The 21933-nt window shown below is 52.6% G+C and overlaps 1 protein-coding gene across 4 annotated transcripts in view; it reads left to right on the forward strand.

Moving 5' to 3' along the window:
• The window catches only part of PLCE1 (phospholipase C epsilon 1), a 103793-nt gene that overhangs the window by 48582 nt on the left and 33278 nt on the right, over positions 1 to 21933 (forward strand). For all 4 annotated transcript variants that reach the window (XR_012941359.1, XM_076065967.1, XM_076065964.1 and 1 more), the window contains exons 3-6: positions 1729 to 2005; positions 10142 to 10485; positions 11172 to 11317; positions 11748 to 12039. Coding sequence is in view for 3 of the 4 variants with exons in the window: in XM_076065967.1 (XP_075922082.1) it covers positions 1729 to 2005; positions 10142 to 10485; positions 11172 to 11317; positions 11748 to 12039 (1059 nt within the window). In the remaining variant the exon portion in view is untranslated. The remainder of the gene's footprint in view (positions 1 to 1728; positions 2006 to 10141; positions 10486 to 11171; positions 11318 to 11747; positions 12040 to 21933) is intronic.

Raw genomic sequence — 21933 nt, forward strand, 5'->3', positions numbered from 1 at the left:
TCTGTGCAGCAGTCACGGTTCGGAGCACGTGTTTCAAACATATATATGTCAATGTGCGACATTAAAACCCGGCTCCAATATGAAACGTGATGCCGTATCCTTGGACGTTGCAAATGTCAAGAAGGAAAGGGGGCTGCGTTCCGCCGCGTGAGGATGAGACGCTCTGGAAAGTGAGACGTGGCCTGAACTCGTGGCCCGTGTCAACGTCGTTAAACAAATCTGGCGTCACGCAGACATAGAAATAGGCCGCACCTACGATGAGCACGGTTAGCTACGTACGGTGCGAAAGAAGTTCAATGTACATACATACGGCTTGTCATAGGAACGTGGAGTTTTCACCACTGGCTCAGGCATGCGGATCTTAAGATGTATCCCCCAGATTTGGCTGTAAAACACAGGGGGGGGGGGGGGGGGGGGAAGTGTCTCGTACAATCTGGAGAATACGTCGCACGGAGGAGGAGTCTCTTACCCCGTTTTGTTCCACACTGGCAAGCGATCACTTTAATCTGAATTTTATTTGTCGACGATAACAAACAAAAACATAACCGCATCCTCATCTCCGCGAATTTGTTGTCTTCTTCGGCGTGCTCCCGAGCCGTCGCTTTCCTTATTTCCTGTTGCGAGCGTTTTACTCTTCAACCAGGAGGCCGCCGACCCCCGCCTCCCACTCCTAATTGCATCTCGTCCCCCGCAACTCCGCGCCGCCGTAGCCGCCGCGAGGCCTCCTGTGGCGCTGCGCTCTCCGCGGGATGGGGCGCGATAATCCGCGAGGAAGCTGCGCACACACGCACGCACGCACACACGCACACACACAAACATGCACACACAAGCACACACACACATAAACGCGCAAACACGCAAACATGCAAACACGCACACACAAACACACAGACATGCAAACACGCACACACAAACATGCAAACACGCACACACACAAACACACACACATGCAAACACGCACACACAAACACACACACACAAGCACACACACACACATAAACATGCAAACACGCACACACAAGCACACACACACAAACATGCAAACACGCCCACACAAGCACACACACATAAACATGCAAACACGCACACACAAACACGCACACACAAATACACACACATAAACACACAAACATGCAAACACGCACACACAAACATGCAAACACACAAACATGCAAACACGCCCACACAAGCACACACACACATAAACGCGCACACACGCACACAAACATGCGCACAGACGCACACACACACACAAAGACACACACACACACGCAAAGACACACACACACACAAAGACACACACACACACACACCTCTGCTCGCTCTGGGGTGGCCTGCCCGTGGTGCGGGTGGGCCCCGCTGCGTGCGAGCGTGCGCCTCGTGCTCTCCTCCCGCCGCGAGGCCGGCACCCCGCTCCGGTGTTAATTGGCCGCGACCGCGCGCCCACGTGGGCCCGCCGATTTGCCGGCTCGTCACCCGCCGTGCCGCTGAATGTCACGTTCACGTCGAGTGGTTTATCGGCCGGCCCCCTTGCTATCCAGGTGCCCGCGCGCACGCCGTTGTTTGCACACCGAGCGGGGCGAGCGAGCGGGCGGGCGTACGAGGACAGAGCCTGCAGCTGCCCGTCGCGTTTCGCAGCCACGCGAGAGGCGCTGGCGGCCGGCGACGCGTCCCGTCGGCCCCGCGAGTGACCTCACCCGCGCCGCCGCCGCCGCTTCTTCCCCGCAGGTGCTCCTGTCGCACGGGGGAGACGCGCACCTCCTGCACTCGTCCAGGAAGATTTTGGCCGAGTCGGCGACGGCCCGGGCGCGAGCGGTGGCGGCGGCGCTTGCCGCGAAGACCCCGGCGGCCGCGGTCGCGGTGCGGGGCTGGCTGCCCGGCGAGGGTCTCCGGGAGCGCGTGTCCGGCGCGCTGCTGGAGGCCGTGCTCCTGCTGGGGTCGCGCCCCGGGGTCACGAGCCCCGTGCTGACCACCGCGTCCGCGCAGGGGAAGAGCCCTGCCAAAGGTAGGACGTTCACTCGCTCGCCGGCACTTAACAATTTGCCTCCTTTAGTAATTAATTTGTCAGGGTAACAATTTGAATCAAAATGTATTCGTTGTATCTTGTTTATGCTTTGTTATTTGTATTGTTTGTCGCATATGTTCTTTGTCATTATTTTAATTCACCTAAAGGTACGATCTACATGATCTCTCCCAGTGAAAGCCGGTGTCTCGAGTTCACCTCGAGTTACATTCACACCTCATTGGTATCTAATTGGCATAATCATAGGGAGCCGTAGTTCGATGGGTGTATCATGATCGTACAAACGTACTTCAATCGATGGATCATTGCAAGCCTACGAAACACAAGACTCCAGCCATGGCGCGGCCACGTCACTTGCATCCCCCACGCAGCGCCACGCAGATCTTGCCGAACTCTCCTCGGCCACGACGACAACAGCAGCACAGACAAACGGAGGCCATGACAGCGCAGGGGATGCGGCCGTGGCGTCACTCATGAACCCGGCGACCTTTCAGGGGCCCTCTGTGGAGAGACATGGAATGTGCACGTTAACTTTGCTCCCAACAGAGTGAGTACGAATCGGTGTGGAGCTGCTTCTCCGTTAGCCTCCCGTGCGAGACGGGGGGCTAACGGGGGGCTCCGGGTGAACGTGTCGGGGCCATGACGTGGCAGGGCCAACGCCGCCGCGGGTGTGACGTTCCGCAGCGTCGATTTTAAAAGAAGGAAATGATTCATTCAAATCCACTTGATTCCAGTCAAATTGGTACACGACAAATAACCATCGGGGCGAATGACTGCGTTCAGCCGGGAATGTAGCGTTGGCACCTGTTCATCCCGTTTGGATTATTCCCGCTGCCTGTAATCACTGACAGCCGCTTCGTCCCATGTCCAGCGTCTAACAGGGCCAGGGGAGAGCGATGTGCGAGGCAGGCAGTGGCGCGGCGGTTCACGTTGCCGCGTTGTCAACCTGACCACCTGAGTTCGAACGCTGCCCATGGCTTTCATGAGCGGCGTGCGATATCTGACCTGCACTTACCGGCATGGTGAAGTGTGGTCAAATAACTCCCATGATTAAAAGGTATGGCGAAGGCCTTCACCCAGCAGTGGATTAACAGAGGGGCCGTACATGGTGAGTTTAATTCAACAAACGCAGGTCAATATTTGCCCTGGAATGGCCAGTAAATGTAGCCCTCTGGTCACCCTCTCCTGTTTGTTGAGCGATTTGACGATAGCCCTTTTCAGCCCTGCAGCAACTGTTCCATACTGCGTGCAGCATTCATAGCCTCATCAAAGTCGCCGCACCATCTGTTCGCCTCCTTTTAATATCTCGCACGCTTCGTCCACTTGGCTCCGGTTCGCTGCTTTCCAAACGAGAAGTTGAAGGCGGCGGTGAGTCTGGGGCCTCAAGCACCACTGCGACGATGGCGCTGGTGAGAAATGATTGGGCGGAAGTAGAAACGGCCCTTCGTGAACTTTCATGGCAATGTTCGTTACAGAGGGAAAGCAAGAGATGTTGAGTCGCAGTGAAGGTTTTTGATGGATACGTGGATTAGAGGACAGGTTGATGATATTATCCAAACTATTAAGACAACTAAAGTGGGCTTGGGCAGGACACACCACGAGGTGATGGGCGATGGTTGAGGGGAATAACGGAGTGGCAGCCTCAGAGTGGAACGCAGCAACCCAGAGGATGTCCACCAATGAGACGCGGCGGTGAGTTGGGGCGGTGAGATCAGCTCATGTGCAGATGCTGGGTGGACTGTTATATCGCAAGATCGCGATAAGTGGCAACATCTTTGAGAGGTCTTCCTTTCGCGGTGGATTTAACCATAGCTGATGCTGAAGATTATGAAATAAATCGGAGGTGCAGAGATGGGTGCGGAGGTGGTAGACTCCAGGTCCGTGGAGCTGGACTTCAACAAAACAATAAAAACGGAGCTTCTGGCCTTCCAGTGCTGGTGCATGTTGACAATGCTGCAAGTTTTATTGTTGGTCATTTGAAATCCGGAAAAGAAGGTGTAAGCTCGAGCACAGAGGTGTAATGAGAGGAGGGCATGTTGGAGAGAGACCTTGGAGCGGCAACAGTGCAACACTATAGCAGCACTTGCCCCAACAGTCTGTTAAGGCTATATGGGAGATCTTTGGCTTTGGAGCGGCACCCCCGAGGTTATCAACAGAGAAGGCCGCAAGGCGGACGATGATAGGGGGAGATGCTCGGACTGTGAAGGTGGTGGGGGAGGGGGTTGATGGTGTGACAGCTGGAGGAGTCTGATTGCCTTCTGCGATGGCATCGTGTCGTGGTGGCATCGGCGACGTGGTTATCGATTACCTTTCTCGCCTTGATTCTTCTTTGCTTGGGATGCAATTCAGTGTTGATGCCGTGGTGTGGAATATGTGCCGACTTACTCACCACTGCTGTGCCGAAATTATAAATAGGCGAACCTGACAGTGAATGTAACCTTTGGAAGGTCACTCTCACAGCTATCCAACACGCACACACACGTACTTGTGTGTGTGTGTGTGTGTCCTCATTTCTAGTACTGTGACACCGGTGTCAGAGCCCCCTAAGTGGAGGGTGTTGGTTTGAACCCCCTAAGATGAGAGTTCGTATCAGAGTCCCCTAAGTGGAGAGTTCGTGTCAGAGCCCCCTAAGAGGAGAGTTTGTGTCAGAGCCCCCTAAGTGGAGAGTTCGTGTCAGAGCCCCCTAAGTGGAGAGTTCGTGTCAGAGCCCCCTAAGTGGAGAGTTCGTGTCAGAGCCCCCTAAGTGGAGAGATCGTGTCAGAGCCCCCTAAGTGGAGAGATCGTGTCAGAGCCCCCTAAGAGGAGAGTTCGTGTCAGAGCCCCCTAAGTGGAGAGTTCGTGTCAGAGCCCCCTAAGTGGAGAGTTCGTGTCAGAGCCCCCTAAGTGGAGAGTTCGTGTCAGAGCGCCCTAAGTGGAGGGTTTGGGTTTGAGCCCCCCTCTTGTGGATGATTGGGGCAAAGGCTCCCCTAAGTGGAGGCAGCGACGTGAGCCAGCAATTGCAGGGCTGCGCCTTTACCTCTACCACCATTCTGCAAGAATATATAATTGTATAATTATGGTTCTTAAAGTATTTTTTTTATATTTGTGTAAAATTTTTGTTTTTGTTCCCCATTATTTTCTTGCCTCTTCGTGCATCCTAAATAAGTATTCCGTCTCACTCGTAAGGAGCACTCGTCTTCATCTCATTGCAAGTGCAAGCGCTCCTCGACCGTTCATTTCGCTACCCACTAAGGAGCACTCGTTTGACGGCGTTGCTGTTAAGCATGTTGCGTGCGTGAATATTTAATGCACGTTCAGGCCTTAGTAGCCCTCCCGATACTCTCATTTGTGGCATAGTTTACACAATGATGGTATTCCCCCCCCCCCCCCCCCCGCTGTAGTGAGACATGGTTAAATTACCTTTAATTTAGCTGCTCAAGGGTTGGATAATTACCTTTAAGGGAGAGAAGCAGATTAGAGGGTAGGATTAAACCAAACAGCAATTTGCCAAGAGCGTTTTTTTGAACACAGATGCCACTTAACAAGCAATAGCGGTGTTTGTTGGCGGTGAGCTCTGCAGACGCTCGTGAAGCCGGCTCACGTGACTGTACATGTCACACCGTGCGTGATGCACGTCAGTGTCACAGGTGTTCCCCTGATATCAAGTATCGCTAAATAACACGTGCAGTAGTTTTTGCTCGTGTTTCCGATGTATTATGAATTGCCTTCGGCGAGTACCAGTTGTCGGTGTGTGTCAGCCCTGGGGAGAGCCAGCCATAAAACCACCATTTGTGCGCAGTGCTGGCCTTAATAGGTGTTCGCTAACAGTCGTGCGTCCCAGCAGTCTGTGAGGTTGCATAGCGGACGCTTGTTGTGTGCGCGAGTGCGATTGCATGTGCACGTGTTGTGATGTTTCTTGGTACGCACGGCTTGCTCCGGTTTGTTTTTGTGTGCGTGTGGGATGGTGCCCACCAGTGGCCAGCTCTGTTGGTGGTTCCGGTTTTTGGGCCTCTTTGTCTTCACCCATCTCCAGCACCCCCCTCCCCCCACCAGCTGCCTTCTCCCACCACTCTCGCCAGGGGAGAGCCTGGCACAAAATGCCACCGCCAAATATAAAAGCCTTGATCCCAGCGGGAGCAGATATCTCAAACAATGTAACAGGACGGAATGAACGTCGGTCACCGGTTTGCTCGACTCGATCTGACAGTCGGCCTTCTCGCTGACGTCAGGGCACGAGCCGTGACAGTGCCGGGCCGTGATGGGGCTCGGCGGTTAGCACGTTAACCTCCTGTTGCAGAGATTCCCGGCTCGGATCCGGCAGGCCGCCATGGTGATGGTACTGCCGTTGCGTGCTCAGCACCGTCTGATTCATAGTGGGCATGACGCCCGTGTTGATGTGCAAACTCTAGAATATTGCCCTCACTTCAGTTGGCAGTCGACATTCCAAGCGGACTGCTGATCCTCAAAGGAATGGCGCTCCCCCCCCATGGTCCCCCCCCCCCGTGATCCGTGGTTCAAACAAATCACTCGAGTTACCGGTGTTCAGCAGCAAGAGCAGTTTATGCAAATGGTGTCGCAAGAGGTCACGCGTTTGGCGCAACGGCCCTCCGCTGACTGCGTGATGAATGAATGAACGTTGAAGATCCCCTGACGGCATTCGAATCGAGTCGCCCATTGTGTGCCGCCGCCACGTTCCAGATTTGGGACTAAACCTGCCAAGCATTGGCCCCAGACTGCCACAATAATGCCCACTTGCAAGCCGGGTGATGAGTCGCCTTGTGCTCACAGGGACAGCTGCCACTGGGGGTGCCCTTTCCACAGTCGTATCACTAAAGTCGTGTTTCACCAACACTGAGCCTTGCTCTCACCGAGAGTCGACTCTTCACTCACCGGGACCTCCCTCGTCGTAGCGACCGGGACCCACGCCTGTGGCGGTGCGATGAGACCCTGGTCATGTCGGTTCCGATTACAACCCGCCTCCGATTGCAAGCCAGTTGGTTTCCCGTCGACTTGGTGTGTCGCACAGTAACGTATGACGCTAAGAAGCACAGAGAGGTGGAGGCTGAGAATTAAGACTGAGAGACAGGAAGAGGACACACGTGGATCAGAGAACGAGCACAAGTTGGAGACATCACATTGGCTGTTAAGAAAGTAAGCGGGCTTTGGTAGCATGCGTCCATGGTGGAGACGAACAGCAGTGCCGGCAAACGGAAGGGTAGATTATTATCATTATTCACGCGGAGTATTAGACCAAACTAGTGTATACGTGTCTGCTGGATGAAACATATATGGATGCAGTTTCACTGGCTGGCTGGCTAGTGTCTCTGTGTCACTGGCTGGGTGGCTAGTGTTGTCTGTGTCACTGGCTGGGTGGCTAGTGTTGTCTGTGTCACTGGCTGGGTGGCTAGTGTCTCTGTGTCACTGGCTGGGTGGCTAGTGTCTCTGTGTCACCGGCTGGGTGGCTAGTGTCTCCGTGTCACTGGCTGGGTGGCTAGTGTCTCTGTGTCACTGGCTGGGTGGCTAGTGTCTCTGTGTCACTGGCTGGGTGGCTAGTGTCTCTGTGTCACTGGCTGGGTGGCTAGTGTCTCTGTGTCACTGGCTGGCTGGCTAGTGTCTCTGTGTAACTGGCTGGGTGGCTAGTGTCTCTGTGTCACTGGCTGGGTGGCTAGTGTCTCTGTGTCACCGGCTGGGTGGCTAGTGTCTCTGTGTCACTGGCTGGGTGGCTAGTGTCTCTGTGTCACTGGCTGGCTGGCTAGTGTCTCTGTGTCACTGGCTGGCTGGCTAGTGTCTCTGTGTCACTGGTTGGCTGGCTAGTGTCTCTGTGTCACTGGCTGGGTGGCTAGTGTCTCTGTGTCACTGGCTGGGTGGCTAGTGTCTCTGTCACTGACTGGGTGGCTAGTGTTGTCTGTGTCACTGGCTGGGTGGCTAGTGTCTCTGTGTCACCGGCTGGGTGGCTAGTGTCTCTGTGTCACTGGCTGGGTGGCTAGTGTCTCTGTGTCACTGGCTGGGTGGCTAGTGTCTCTGTGTCACCGGCTGGGTGGCTAGTGTCTCTGTGTCACTGGCTGGGTGGCTAGTGTCTCTGTGTCACTGGCTGGGTGGCTAGTGTCTCTGTGTCACTGGCTGGCTAGTGTCTCTGTGTAACTGGCTGGGTGGCTAGTGTCTCTGTGTCACTGGCTGGGTGGCTAGTGTCTCTGTGTCACCGGCTGGGTGGCTAGTGTCTCTGTGTCACTGGCTGGGTGGCTAGTGTCTCTGTGTCACTGGCTGGCTAGTGTCTCTGTGTCACTGGCTGGCTGGCTAGTGTCTCTGTGTCACTGGCTGAGTGGCTAGTGTCTCTGTGTCACTGGCTGGGTGGCTAGTGTCTCTGTGTCACTGGCTGGGTGGCTAGTGTCTCTGTCACTGACTGGGTGGCTAGTGTTGTCTGTGTCACTGGCTGGGTGGCTAGTGTCTCTGTGTCACCGGCTGGGTGGCTAGTGTCTCTGTGTCACTGGCTGGGTGGCTAGTGTCTCTGTGTCACTGGCTGGGTGGCTAGTGTCTCTGTGTCACTGGCTGGGTGGCTAGTGTCTCTGTGTCACTGGCTGGCTGGCTAGTGTCTCTGTGTAACTGGCTGGGTGGCTAGTGTCTCTGTGTCACTGGCTGGGTGGCTAGTGTCTCTGTGTCACCGGCTGGGTGGCTAGTGTCTCTGTGTCACTGGCTGGGTGGCTAGTGTCTCTGTGTCACTGGCTGGCTGGCTAGTGTCTCTGTGTCACTGGCTGGCTGGCTAGTGTCTCTGTGTCACTGGCTGGCTGGCTAGTGTCTCTGTGTCACTGGCTGGGTGGCTAGTGTCTCTGTGTCACTGGCTGGGTGGCTAGTGTCTCTGTCACTGACTGGGTGGCTAGTGTTGTCTGTGTCACTGGCTGGGTGGCTAGTGTCTCTGTGTCACCGGCTGGGTGGCTAGTGTCTCTGTGTCACTGGCTGGGTGGCTAGTGTCTCTGTGTCACTGGCTGGGTGGCTAGTGTCTCTGTGTCACCGGCTGGGTGGCTAGTGTCTCTGTGTCACTGGCTGGGTGGCTAGTGTCTCTGTGTCACTGGCTGGGTGGCTAGTGTCTCTGTGTCACTGGCTGGCTGGCTAGTGTCTCTGTGTAACTGGCTGGGTGGCTAGTGTCTCTGTGTCACTGGCTGGGTGGCTAGTGTCTCTGTGTCACCGGCTGGGTGGCTAGTGTCTCTGTGTCACTGGCTGGGTGGCTAGTGTCTCTGTGTCACTGGCTGGCTGGCTAGTGTCTCTGTGTCACTGGCTGGCTGGCTAGTGTCTCTGTGTCACTGGCTGAGTGGCTAGTGTCTCTGTGTCACTGGCTGGGTGGCTAGTGTCTCTGTGTCACTGGCTGGGTGGCTAGTGTCTCTGTCACTGACTGGGTGGCTAGTGTTGTCTGTGTCACTGGCTGGGTGGCTAGTGTCTCTGTGTCACCGGCTGGGTGGCTAGTGTCTCTGTGTCACTGGCTGGGTGGCTAGTGTCTCTGTGTCACTGGCTGGGTGGCTAGTGTTGTCTGTGTCACTGGCTGGGTGGCTAGTGTCTCTGTGTCACCGGCTGGGTGGCTAGTGTCTCTGTGTCACTGGCTGGGTGGCTAGTGTCTCTGTGTCACTGGCTGGGTGGCTAGTGTCTCTGTGTCACTGGCTGGGTGGCTAGTGTCTCTGTGTCACTGGCTGGCTGGCTAGTGTCTCTGTGTAACTGGCTGGGTGGCTAGTGTCTCTGTGTCACTGGCTGGGTGGCTAGTGTCTCTGTGTCACCGGCTGGGTGGCTAGTGTCTCTGTGTCACTGGCTGGGTGGCTAGTGTCTCTGTGTCACTGGCTGGCTGGCTAGTGTCTCTGTGTCACTGGCTGGCTGGCTAGTGTCTCTGTGTCACTGGCTGAGTGTCTAGTGTCTCTGTGTCACTGGCTGGGTGGCTAGTGTCTCTGTGTCACTGGCTGGGTGGCTAGTGTCTCTGTCACTGACTGGGTGGCTAGTGTTGTCTGTGTCACTGGCTGGGTGGCTAGTGTCTCTGTGTCACCGGCTGGGTGGCTAGTGTCTCTGTGTCACCGGCTGGCTGGCTAGTGTCTCTGTGTCACTGGCTGGGTGACATCTCTCACAGCCTCACTGACCGGCTGGGTGGTGTTGTCGTTGGGTCAGGGCGAGGCCTGGCGATGTCCCTGCCCAGCACGAGCGGCCTCGAGCCGACGGCGGCGGGAGGCGCCACGAACCCCGAGCTGGAGGCCCTCTGCTCGCTGCTCGCCTTCCCCGAGGAGGTGGCCGGCGTTCTGTGGGAGCGCGAGGTCGCGCTGTACCGGGACGTTTCTCCCGGCTCCTACCTCGCCTTCCTCACCACGGACCTGTCCTCGCCCGCCACCACGGACTCCGTCCTCGCCGGCCTGCGGGGGAAGCGTGGCAGCGACGCGGCGCCAGCCGAGCAGCAGCAGGGTGGCGGCCTGCGGCCAGAGGACGCCGTCCAGGCCCTGGTGGACTGGTTCAACGAGGTATGGGAATATGGTTGCTTTTTGTGTTTTAGTTTGTTGTCTTTCCCCGTTCCTCCGATTGGCACGGTTGGCTACTTACGGTGCGAATGAAGTTCAACATACACACATACACACACCCTCACGGTTGGTCCCAGGATCAGAAACAAAGCGCAGTGTTCAGCAGTGATGACAACACTGGATGATTAGCAGAACTGGCGATTGGAGAATTAAACGAAACGTTGACACCTATTAACTCATTTTTGTTTAATTTGATTCCCGTGCTTTTCTGCAGTCAATCGCGCGCACCCTAAACACCTGGCGAAGAAATAGCGGCAGAGCAATAAATCGGTGAAAACACCGGGGTAGGGGAGCTTCAATGCGTCACCGAGCCATCGAGCCACCTTGCACGTAGTCAAGGTTCTGTGGTCCCAGTGTCTTGGTGATTTCTGCAGGGAGCTGCCAGAGGCCGCTATCCGCTGCAAAGTATGGACTGCTTATGACTCTGGTCCGTCACCTTTAATAGAAGACCATCAACATTGCCGTTTCTATTAAAACAAGATTTTTAAAAAACGTATTTTAACAAAGTACAATAACACATTCTTCCTAACTTTTTGTTGAGCTCTCCCACGCTGCGGACATTCAAGCATTGTTCACCCTCCGTGTTGCACCATGCCCCTTCCCCTGCTCCTGTCCCTGTCTCGGTGGAGGTGAGCACGTGGGTCACGTGGCTCGTGCTGGCCGCCCCCTCCATGGAAGAGAAGCGGCAGACATACTCCTGCCTGGTACAGGCGGCCTACGCCTGCTACCACAAGAGGAACTACCACGGCGTCGCCGAAATCCTCTCCGGCCTCAGGTCATAACTTCGCTTCCTCGCCTTCAATCTCGCCCTCTTTCTCTCATCTTGACCTTGAGCCTCTCCACAACATAATACGACCCCAGACAGCGAGCGCAACGAGTGCAGCCGATCCGGACACGATGGACGTTGCTTCCTTCTGTTCGCACGAGGCCTGTGCTTGTGCAGGCTCCTGTTGTTCTACACAAGTTTAACGCCTGTACCTCTCCTAGCAATGTTGCTTCATAGCTGTGCAATGATTCACCTCCCCACAGTTTGTTTAATTGTCACGATTTGTGGGAACAATTTTATTCTGAAATTTAATTTAGTTTTGTCGTTATGCCTCTTGGGTATTGTGTCGCCTATGACTCTTCCTGTTTGATCCACGAGCCTCTGGTATGTTGGGTTGATTCGAGTCCATTGTCTCCCCTCCGACCCTCGTGGTGAGCAGGTCCCGCAAGGTGCTCAAGATGTGGCAGTTCATGGAGCCCTCGGACATGCAGGCCGTGCAGAGCCTGAAGCAGGCCATGTCGGTGCTGGGCTCGGTGGAGGGCTACGCCCGGGCCCTGCGGCGCACGGCGCCCGGCCGCCCCACGCCGCTGCCCTTCTGCGGAGTGTTCCTGCGCGAGCTTGCCGAGCTCATGGAGTGCGGCGCCAGCCTGCTGGTGTGCGGGCCGCCCGGCGCCTCCGGCGGCCCCTTCCGAGACGCGGCCGGCCCCCGCGGCAGCCCCGGCACCCTGCGGGTGAGCGCCCCCCCCCTCCCCCCCCCCCCATCGGTGTGACGTTGCCCGCGGCTCCGTCTGCTGTCTCCGTCCCTCTCCGGAGGCAGCGCAATCGCGCATTTGTGACTTCCAGTTGTTGTTTGCCGTGATGGTGATGAGCCCCAGGATGTAACTTGACCCCCCCCTACCCCCCCCCCCCCCAAGCGAACCCTGGAAATATTACGATTGCAAAAGTCTGTGCAAAAAATTGGCATTTTGTGGTGGATGGGCACTAAAGCGGTCGGCACGGCCATCGCAGGGCGACTTTACACAGAGTGAAGGCGTCATGTCCAAACCGGCAGAGTTATTTACCTAGGTCGAGCGTGCACTCAGCTCGAAAGTGTTTCTTTTATGGAATCCACATAATTCATGAGAAGCATGGTATGCCTGTGTCATTCTAAATCCAAAATACAACTATATTGTCACACTTAAACCCAACTAAAACCCTGACTGTGCTTTCCATGGTCCCATTTACAAGACCGATAATACATCTCAATGGGTTGCCCCTGGGCGATGAGAGAACATACATCTTATAACATGTAGAGAAAAACATTGACAACGATAATTTAATGACATATGTGGCCTAATTCCACATCACATGGATGGAAATTAAATGTATTGACTGCAATTAGGGGCCATTATGTAGGCTATTTCTTTAATCCGGGCCTGCTATTACTGGTAGTGGATTTTGGGATGACTGAAAATTAGACGTTAACTTATACCCAGTGATACAAAGGGATGTTACTCGCTTTAAGAAATGAAGTGTTAAAAAAAGTATTTGGCAGTGCCAACTACAGGGCCTACCACCGCAGGCTGTTGCCCAGTGGGGGCTGGGTTTTACCGGCCAATGGTACAGTGCCTATGAAGCACTTTGGGCCATGGGGAGGTTTCAAGGGGCAGGGCAGGTGGAGAGGAGGCTCGCGAAGGGAAGGATTTTTGTTTAGCCACTCCTGGCACACAGCCAAATCCCACAGCCCTGCTGGCAGTGGCCAGAGTGAAAATTGAAACCGGCATCACAAAGCGCTCACGCGGGCATCGTGCACTGGCTGGTTTTTGTGATGTACGGTCGTTCTGGTTGTTACGTGACGGTTGGATTTTGTTAATCGTTTAATTGTACAAGGTTTGTTTGGTGAAGATCAGGTTTTGCTGTTGCATGCGGTATTGGTAGTGTGGTGCCAACTTGTTCGCTTAAATAATAATTTATACATGGGAAGACTAAATTGCTTAAATACTTACACATTTTCATTACTTGAGAATTTCATATCGAAGCAATGGATTTCTTGGAAACAACCTGGACTGGCTATCAGAGCCTCGGTTGTTTAACTTCGTATCAGATGTACAGCTGCGATGTAATGGCACGTGGAAACTGTCATGTGTTTATATTTTAATAACATTTTGAAGAATTATGCTGCACAGTGTCCCTGCGGAGGCTGTCTGGTGAGGCTGTAGTTTTGGTCTCGTTGACTGTGTATGGGTGTGTGTTTGGGTATGCGTGTGTTGGTATGTTTGGGTATATCGAGCCTGGTAACCCGAGTTCGATTCCCGCTCATGGCCAACACTGGTGACGATTATTTTAACTGGTCCTGTGCCTCCCCTAGGTCGATTCAGCCTCAAATGAGTACCTGGTGCGGTGTGTGTACATCGCCACTGGGGAGACAAAGGCGGCCGGGCGTAGTGTTGGCCACCCACCCCCTCATATGCCGTACCAGCCATAGGTGCTCGCTAACAGCACTTGACCCAACAGTATATTAAGGCTATATGGGGGATAAAAGTATATTTTTTCTTTGTGTGTGGGTGTACAGCACCCGTTTCATATCCAGCTCCATCACCTCGTCTCGAGTCTACTGATTTTCAGTGTACGCTTCCCTGTTTAGGCCTGCCCACTATCGCTCGTCTCTGGATTTAATGCACACTGCCCACTTATCGTTGACATTTCAATTTTAAGAAAAAGTCTTTGCCAAAGCAATCCAATGCCACACTTGGTCAAGCAGAACGTAGAGTAATAGGCATTACCCACGAGCAGTTTTGAATTGTCATGATTTTAGGTGACAATTTGGGTCGACAGTGATTTATTTTTATGTCGTTTTCACCATCTAATGTTTTTCACTTGGAAATGTTTTCCATCTTTTTTTAGATTTGTTCACTCCATTATCCTAAATTCACTTTAAACTAGTACAATAAAACTAAAGTTCAGTCAAACTATAGTTCAGTAAAACTATAGTTCAGTAAAAAAATAACACGCATGGCTGTGAAAATGCACCTGTGCACGGAGATCTCTTATGGATCGTAGAACATTGCTGATGACGGATTTGTTAGCATTAACAATTGCCTTTGAATGTCATTGTGTGGCATTCTTGACACTGACCTCATGTAATGCTGCTCAGCCACCTCAACCACACACACGGCGTTCTAGCAGCCAAGTGCTACCCATTGCCTCGGTAGATTTGCTACACTGCTCGTATGTATGCGTGTATGTACGTACGCTTGTATGTGTGTGTGGTCACCGATGTGCTCCGGGTAAGGACAGCTGCAGAGTGTGTCAATAACCACCCGTGAAAACCAGAATTAACGTTAGAACTAAAGTGTAGCTTTATAGCGGACAGGAGAAGTAGCGATCAAATTCGTATTGTCAGATAACTTAGGACAGAGTTGGGAATATCGAGGGAATGTGTGGATTGTTTGTAAACTTGAAACATGGCGATTGCTTGTGTTGCAATCGAAACGTCGTATTCTTTTATTTATTTATTTCCTACGTGACTTCACCGAACGAAACAAAGAGTAATTCCTGCAGTCACGAAAGCTTAAAATCAAGTTTGAAACAAGCATTTCGCTTCCGTTTGGGGAGAAGTGCCAGGGGCGTTTGTAATTGTTGCTGTGGCGTTTCTTGCAACACAGGCCAGCTATGATGAGATTCAGGCTTGTGTGCTGCGATTTTGAGGAGAGACACCACAGAGTGGTTCGAGGCAGGGCCAGGTGTCCAGCAGGGAGTGTCTTTTGTCACCCACAGCATCCCTTTTTGTACTGGCTATGTGTTGTGGGCTCTAAAAACGTGGACAGGACATGCGATGGAAAAAAAACCCAGAATCATTGCGACGATGCAGGGATGATTGAACGACCTCTGCAGGTTCACTGCCAGTGGCAAGCTCGACCATGTGTTCCCAAAAACCACGGACTCTGTCGAACCAGCAGAATGTGCAGGAATCACGTTGAGCCTTTTGCCCCCCGCTTAATTCGGAGTTTCTCCAGTTTTCTGGAGTTCACTGGCGTTCCTCAAAAGATGCAGAGATTCAAAGTGTGCAATAGCGCAGAAGGGTGGTCAACACATCTACGCCTCTAGATAAGGAACGAAACAGTAAGACTTCTCCACAAATTTGGCTGTCGCCTGATGAAGCTAGTTGTAATTACTGGTGAAACGTCGTACTCAGTTTGTAAATGTTGTGGCTTGGCTCTCCAACACACCGGTTAGTGCTGTGCTAGTGACGAATTGGCACGTTCAGTTTACGTGACAACCCTTACTAGTTGGCTGTGTCGGGTGGTGGTGGGTTTTAACGACACTTTTATATCTCCCCCATTAACACAACTGACGTGCTTGCGTTCAGCACTTCCACTGCTGGATTATTGTTTCCGCTTGAGGACGAGCGCTTGTGTTGTGATCGAAACGTCGTGATGTATTATTTTAAGTTTTATTTTATTTTTCTACCTACGTGACTTTACCAAAAGAACCGAAGAGTATTTATATATTTACGCGATCTAACCCAAAAACCTCTATTATGGACATCCAATGGTTCTTTTCCAGCTAAAGTTAAACATTTTTGAGAGGATATACAGATTTGATGTGGACCGTGCAATTTGCTGGTGAATGTCGCAGTGTTACAGAGCTCCACTGAGTGCGGCGTTTGCCGACGGAGGTGAACTCTGGGGTGGGTTGTCCAGGGTCAATGGTGAATGAGCACCACTTGGTGAGAATTTACAATTCGCTTGTGCTGTGGAGGGAACGCAGAGGTTCCATGCGCTGGCCCAAGACCACCAACAGACACCAGAGACCCGTTTTCTCATTTGAGCAGAGAAAGGCAATTTTAGTTTTGAATTTTAAAGCACACATTCTTGGGCGGAGGGTTGATCAAATGCCAAATTGCATGCATTGTGTAGCGACGTCTAGGCAAGCGAGTTCAGTGATGGAGGATGGCAGAGGAATCTGTGTGGCCTCGTGATTTTAGGAGAGTACGGAGCGTGGCCAGCACACGCTGATGTTGGTGTTGTTACTTGTCCCGGTACTCTGACCTTGGCCTGTGAGATCCCACAATGTGACTTCTCACAGCCTCGAATGCTGTTAAGGATCATAGTTATGCATTGCTCAGCTTTATGAGTAAATTATCCTTAAAACTGTTGTCATGACCATTGTTTCTGTTCTCAATTACGTTCATTTAATTAGATTTGGCAGGCAGCGAATTAATTTTGGTAACATACACACTGAGCTAAGCCGGGGCGGTGGGGGGGTAGTAAAGTATTCTGGACTTCAATTGGGGTAAACCACTCAAAGTAAAACAATACATGGGAAAGTAGTTTTTTTTATTATGAACGTTTCAGCGTGAGTATTTGTAGTTGTTGCAGTCACCAACATCGGCAGAGAGACTGGCTGGTTGATATTGAACCGAGCGACACCCCCATGGGATTGAAGTGGATGGAATCCCGCACCAAAATGAGAGAGTGCTAGGTGTGGGCTTCCTCCTCATGGATGCAAGTCGCTGTTCTGGGCCCCAAAACTGAGATGGCCCATGGCATTGTTCCACTTCCAGTTTTCAATTACAATTGGAAATATTCAGAAATCATTGAAAATACCAAATGCCAAACGAGGATTTTAACTTTGGGACCCTTTCGCCAGTACCAATAGGATTTTAACAGTTTGGGACTTGGAAACTCATGAATGATCGTTTTCACGTTAAAAAAATGCATGTTATGTCAATCCATCTCCGATAAGCATGATTGAATACGTACGGTGCAAAAGAAGTTCAAAATACATATATAAATGTTGGTGTTTGTGACAAAAGTAAATTGATGAGCTGTAGTGATCGAATACTCACTCAGCCACTGCAAAACTAACTGCAATGCCAGGCCGTGAAGGAAGAACCCGTGAAATAAGTTGTAGCCCTGTCGAATTCAGGTGGTCTCTCACACTCTGTTAGTGGCATTAAACGAATCCTGGCCTTGCCCTACGCCACTCCAGACTTAACACCCCCCCCCCCCCCCCCCCGGAGTCCTTTGAATTCCGCGAATGCCAAGGCTGGCTTCAGGAGACTCGGGAAATAGAGTTGGATTGCTAGGAATTGCGAGTGTGCCTCAGTGGACCTCGATAAACTCCCACAAATAAGATGATTACATTTTCTCTCATTGCTATCACGCTGCATTGTGCAAAATGCAAAAATATTATCGGCATTTTTGAAGAACTGCATTGTGATCCGCTTGCCTTAGGTCACCATCACAATCGATTTGAGTGAATGTGACCGACTGACTGACAGCAGTGAGACAGATATACTTCTGTGGGCCGGTGTCGTCCTTATTAGGACTCATCTGTACGGTACAGTCACCAATGCTCACTACTGTGAAGTCTGCCTCTGGGAACCGTCTTTGTAGAGTACCCCCTTCTACAAAGTGGGGCCCATTAACCTGGCTGATTACAACAACAATCAATGTCTGATCTACTGCTGGATGAAGGCCTCCCCAAGCCCCCCCATAATCCTATCTTACTTTGGATTTATAGAGCGCCTTCTTTGCTCAAGGTGCTTAGCACAGTTTAGAAAACCGTACGATAAAATAATGATTTAGATGGCATGAGCTGTAACAAATTGTCAATTAATAACCGGTAGTGAACATTGCCAAACTCAAACTTTCAGCTGTGCGGCTAATGCTTGGGATTAGAATGTTTGGTATGTTTCTTGCAGACACGACATTTTTCCCAACATGTTTTACAATCCATGAGCCAAGTTTAACACAGTTTGTCGTAAGCAAAGTCTACGGTAATTCATCAGTAATCACTTAAACTGAATGGATTTAAAAGCACAGATCAATGTAATCATTCAAATACTTTACACAGTGACAATGAAGTGAGAAAAATCATGTTTTAAAACGTTTGCATGTACATTTATATTGCAAGGTTTATAGTCAGGTTTATAGTCAGCAGCCATGATCAATCCACGGGTGGATGAAGGCCTCACCTATAGTACTATATATGTAGTAGTATTACTTCTACATATGTAGTACTACTATATGTAGTATACACTAAGCGTACATGTTTGTACCCTGCATGTAGTCGCATTCTTCTATATAAGGGCGACAGGGTGGTTGAGTGGTGACGCCTGTGCCTCACAGCAAGGAGGGCCTGGGTTTGATTCCCAACTTGGGCGCCTTCCTTTGTGAAGTTTGTATTTTCTCCTCTTGCTCTGCATCGGTCTCCTCTGAGTTTTCTGATTTCGCCCCATAGCTAAAAAAAAATCGTAATTATAACATGTAACTAGCATTAGTCAGAGATCCAAATGCTGAAAAATCAACCTGCAAATTACACAATTGGGTTCACACAGCAGCGATATCGCCCCCCCCACCCCCCTACTGCCAACAGCTGTCCAGACCCTCCTGAAAAAGACTTGACGAGGCTTGCGTGGGTCAACAAGCGGAGTACCGATCATGAATTCGGCTCCTGTGTATTCCATCCCTCCGAGCGTAAATCTCGCTACGTTTCTGCGCCGCACGATCAGCGCCAGTGCCGATACTTCGCGGCGAGGTCAATAAAACAATTCGCCTGTTCTTCGACAAAGTCGACGCATCGTGTCGGCGAAGCTGTGCCATGTGGCGGTCACGGGCAACGCGTGTGGCTATCACGGGCAACACGTGTGGTGGTCATGGGCAACACGTTTGGCGGTCACGGGTAACGCGTGTGGCGGTCACGGGCAACGCGTGTGCATCGTGTCGACACGTGTGGCGGTCACGGGCAACGCGTGTGGCGGTCACGGGCAACACGTGTGGCGGTCACGGGCAACGCGTGTGCATCGTGTCGACACGGCCACATCTACACAGCGCCGAAGGATGCGTGAAGCCTACTTGCGTTGAGTCCCGTAGCCACAGCTGCACACGTGTCCACTCCCCCCATGCATCGGAATGCCACTGAACAGGTATGGCGTGTGCACTGTAGAGCCTTCATCAACATCTCGTGTTGTGATTTTCATTTCGAATTGTCACGTCGTTCCACGGGGGGGTCGGCTATTAAGTCGGCGCCTAATCGCAGGATCCAGAACCCCGCCATCGCCGCAGGTTCCACCGGGCTCGCGAACTCTCTCGACCCACCGCCTGCTTTACATTCTCTCCGGCTTCCATCCGTGACCGGGTTGAGCTGGAAATTGCATCGGCGACGGCACAGCCGGCATTGTGAGCAGGTGACGCTTGCACGTCCCGGGTCTGCCGTCGTTGCGCGCACACTCAGATCTTTCTACAGAGAAGGTCCCATTGACCATTTTTTTGTTACCGAAACCTTTTTTTAACTCTCGTGAACGCTTCGAAGTGAAACATTTTGTTTAATGCATTCACGCACTCACCGCGCAAACTCCGGGGTGAGTGCACATCGAGATTTACAGCTCCACTGCTGGATGAGGGCTTCCCCGTGCCGCGGCCGGGGTCGTGGTGGAGGAGACGGTCGACCGTCGCTTCAGCACGCTGGACAGGGCGCGTTGGTGAATGTGGGGAGCATAGCCGTGGCGCCATAGTACGGTACAACACGGAGCCGCCTGTGGCGACCGGCTGTGTGTGCGCGCTGTTCGCCCATTCAAGCCCAATGCAGGCCAAAACCTGCTGAGCTTCCGAGGTCTGACGAGTCACGGGTCACACCGAGTTAGGTGGATGTAAGAAAACTCAGGTACTGGGGGAGACAACATCGTGTGCGAGATGCACAGCCAGCCGCTTGACAATTGATTCCTCATTCTCCAGAAAATATTGCATTATTCCGGTTGTTTCGTGTGTGTGTGTACGTGGTTCACGTGAGATGTGCCCTGCTAACTTTGTGGGTCACACTCCCTGCCAGTCCCACACTGGCTCGTAACGATGGGCCCCTCGCTGCGTCACTTGACCGCCCTCTCTTGTAAAAGTCGTCAGGCGCAGCGTGCCGTGGTGCTGTGGACCGGGAGGTCGGGGATTCGTTGTTTGCGGTGCGGACGATGTTTTGACGGCTAGTTTGTATCGGTTTATAACGACTGGCGGTGTCGCCGTCAACCCGGGGCAGCGTGTTCACGGTGTACAGTGCGCAGGGGATTCCTGTGTACAGTGCGCAGGGGGTTCCTGTGTACAGTACGCAGGGGACTCCTGTGTACAGTACGCAGGGGGTCCTGTGTACAGTAAGGACGCAGGGGATTCCTGTGTACAGTACGCAGGGGATTCCTGTTTACAGTGCGCAGGGGGTTCTGTGTACAGCACGCAGGGGATTCCTGTGTACAGTACGCAGGGGATTCCTGTGTACAGTACGCAGGGGATTCCTGTGTACAGTGTGCAGGGGATTATTCCTGTGTACAGTGCGCAGGGGGTTATTCCTGTGTACAGTGCGCAGGGGATTCCTGTGTACAGTACGCAGGGGATTCCTGTGTACAGTGCGCAGGGGATTCCTGTGTACAGTACGCAGGGGATTCCTGTGTACAGTACGCAGGGGATTCCTGTGTACAGTGCGCAAGGGGTTCCTGTGGGGTTAAACGGGATCTGTGTCGCCGCGTGGTGGGCGAAGTGACGCCGTGCGTAGCGCACCGCACTTTGAACCTGGCCACACCTGAGTTTGATTCCCAGGCACAGCTCACGTGCAGGGCCCTCCTCCTTCGCTAACCGGCGCTGTGACCAATGTGGTGAAGTATGGTCGAACAACCCCCCGCAGCGGGGAGGCCATTCAGCAGTGGATTCACAAAGAGCTGTAGACGAGGTGCTCCATTAGAGTGTCACAACACGGTGAGAGACGGTGAGTGTTTCTTTCCATATGAGCAGGAATGCCACTTCTGGATTTTACAAGGCTGCCATGTAATTACGCAAGCCAGCACATTGTTTACATTGTCTAGTGCATTTTTATTATTGGCATGCAGTTTAATGTTGTTCAAAAGATCCTTAACTTGGCAGGATAAAGATAACAAATGTTCAGTGGCTCCCTAGGGATGGGCGGGAGTCGTCTGCAATCCAGTCGACGTGCAGCCAAGCCACGCGTGCCTCATGCAGCCCACGGTTGTTGTCTGCGCGACTGATTTATTGTCCCCCAAGTCGATTAGACTTCTTTACGACGCCTTCAATGCACCATGAGCTGAACCCCGAAACACTTTTATTATCCTCCGCCAAACTTTTGTTTAACGTAGCCTGCTGCGCGCTAGATGCGTGTACGACGTTTGTTACTTGGGCCGATAAAGATCCTCCACGTACCCATTAACAGACTGTAAGGGCAAGTGTTGTTAGGGAGGGTGGGTGGTCAGCACCACGCTCGGCCGCCTTTGTCTCCCCAGTGCTGATGGTTAAGTACTATGCTAAGGCCAGGATCGCTTTAAATACTCACCACTGTTATTGGTCATGAGCCGGAATGGGGTCGTCGGATTCGCAGCACAATGCGCTGACCACGACGCTGCCGCTCCCCACTTGACGCCCGTGACTATTCGGGGTAAGCGCGGGTGTTTTAGTAACGCAATACTCATCAGTGACGTTTCAGAGACACGAAGCACCCTATATGTAAGCTTAAGGGACTTGTGTGGGCAGTCGTTTACACGACTAGGAGACGAGTCGGCGTCGCGAGCGTCGCAGCGGCGAGCCCGTCCGCTCGCGAGCCACGGCGTTGCACGGGGTCACCGGCCTGCGTGGCGATGCCCGGAGCTCTGC

The sequence above is a fragment of the Petromyzon marinus genome, chromosome 9 (assembly GCF_048934315.1).
Source record: "Petromyzon marinus isolate PM22_M1 ecotype Great Lakes invasive population chromosome 9, UKy_Petmar_22M1.pri1.0, whole genome shotgun sequence".
In the NCBI taxonomy this organism is placed as follows: domain Eukaryota; kingdom Metazoa; phylum Chordata; class Hyperoartia; order Petromyzontiformes; family Petromyzontidae; genus Petromyzon; species Petromyzon marinus.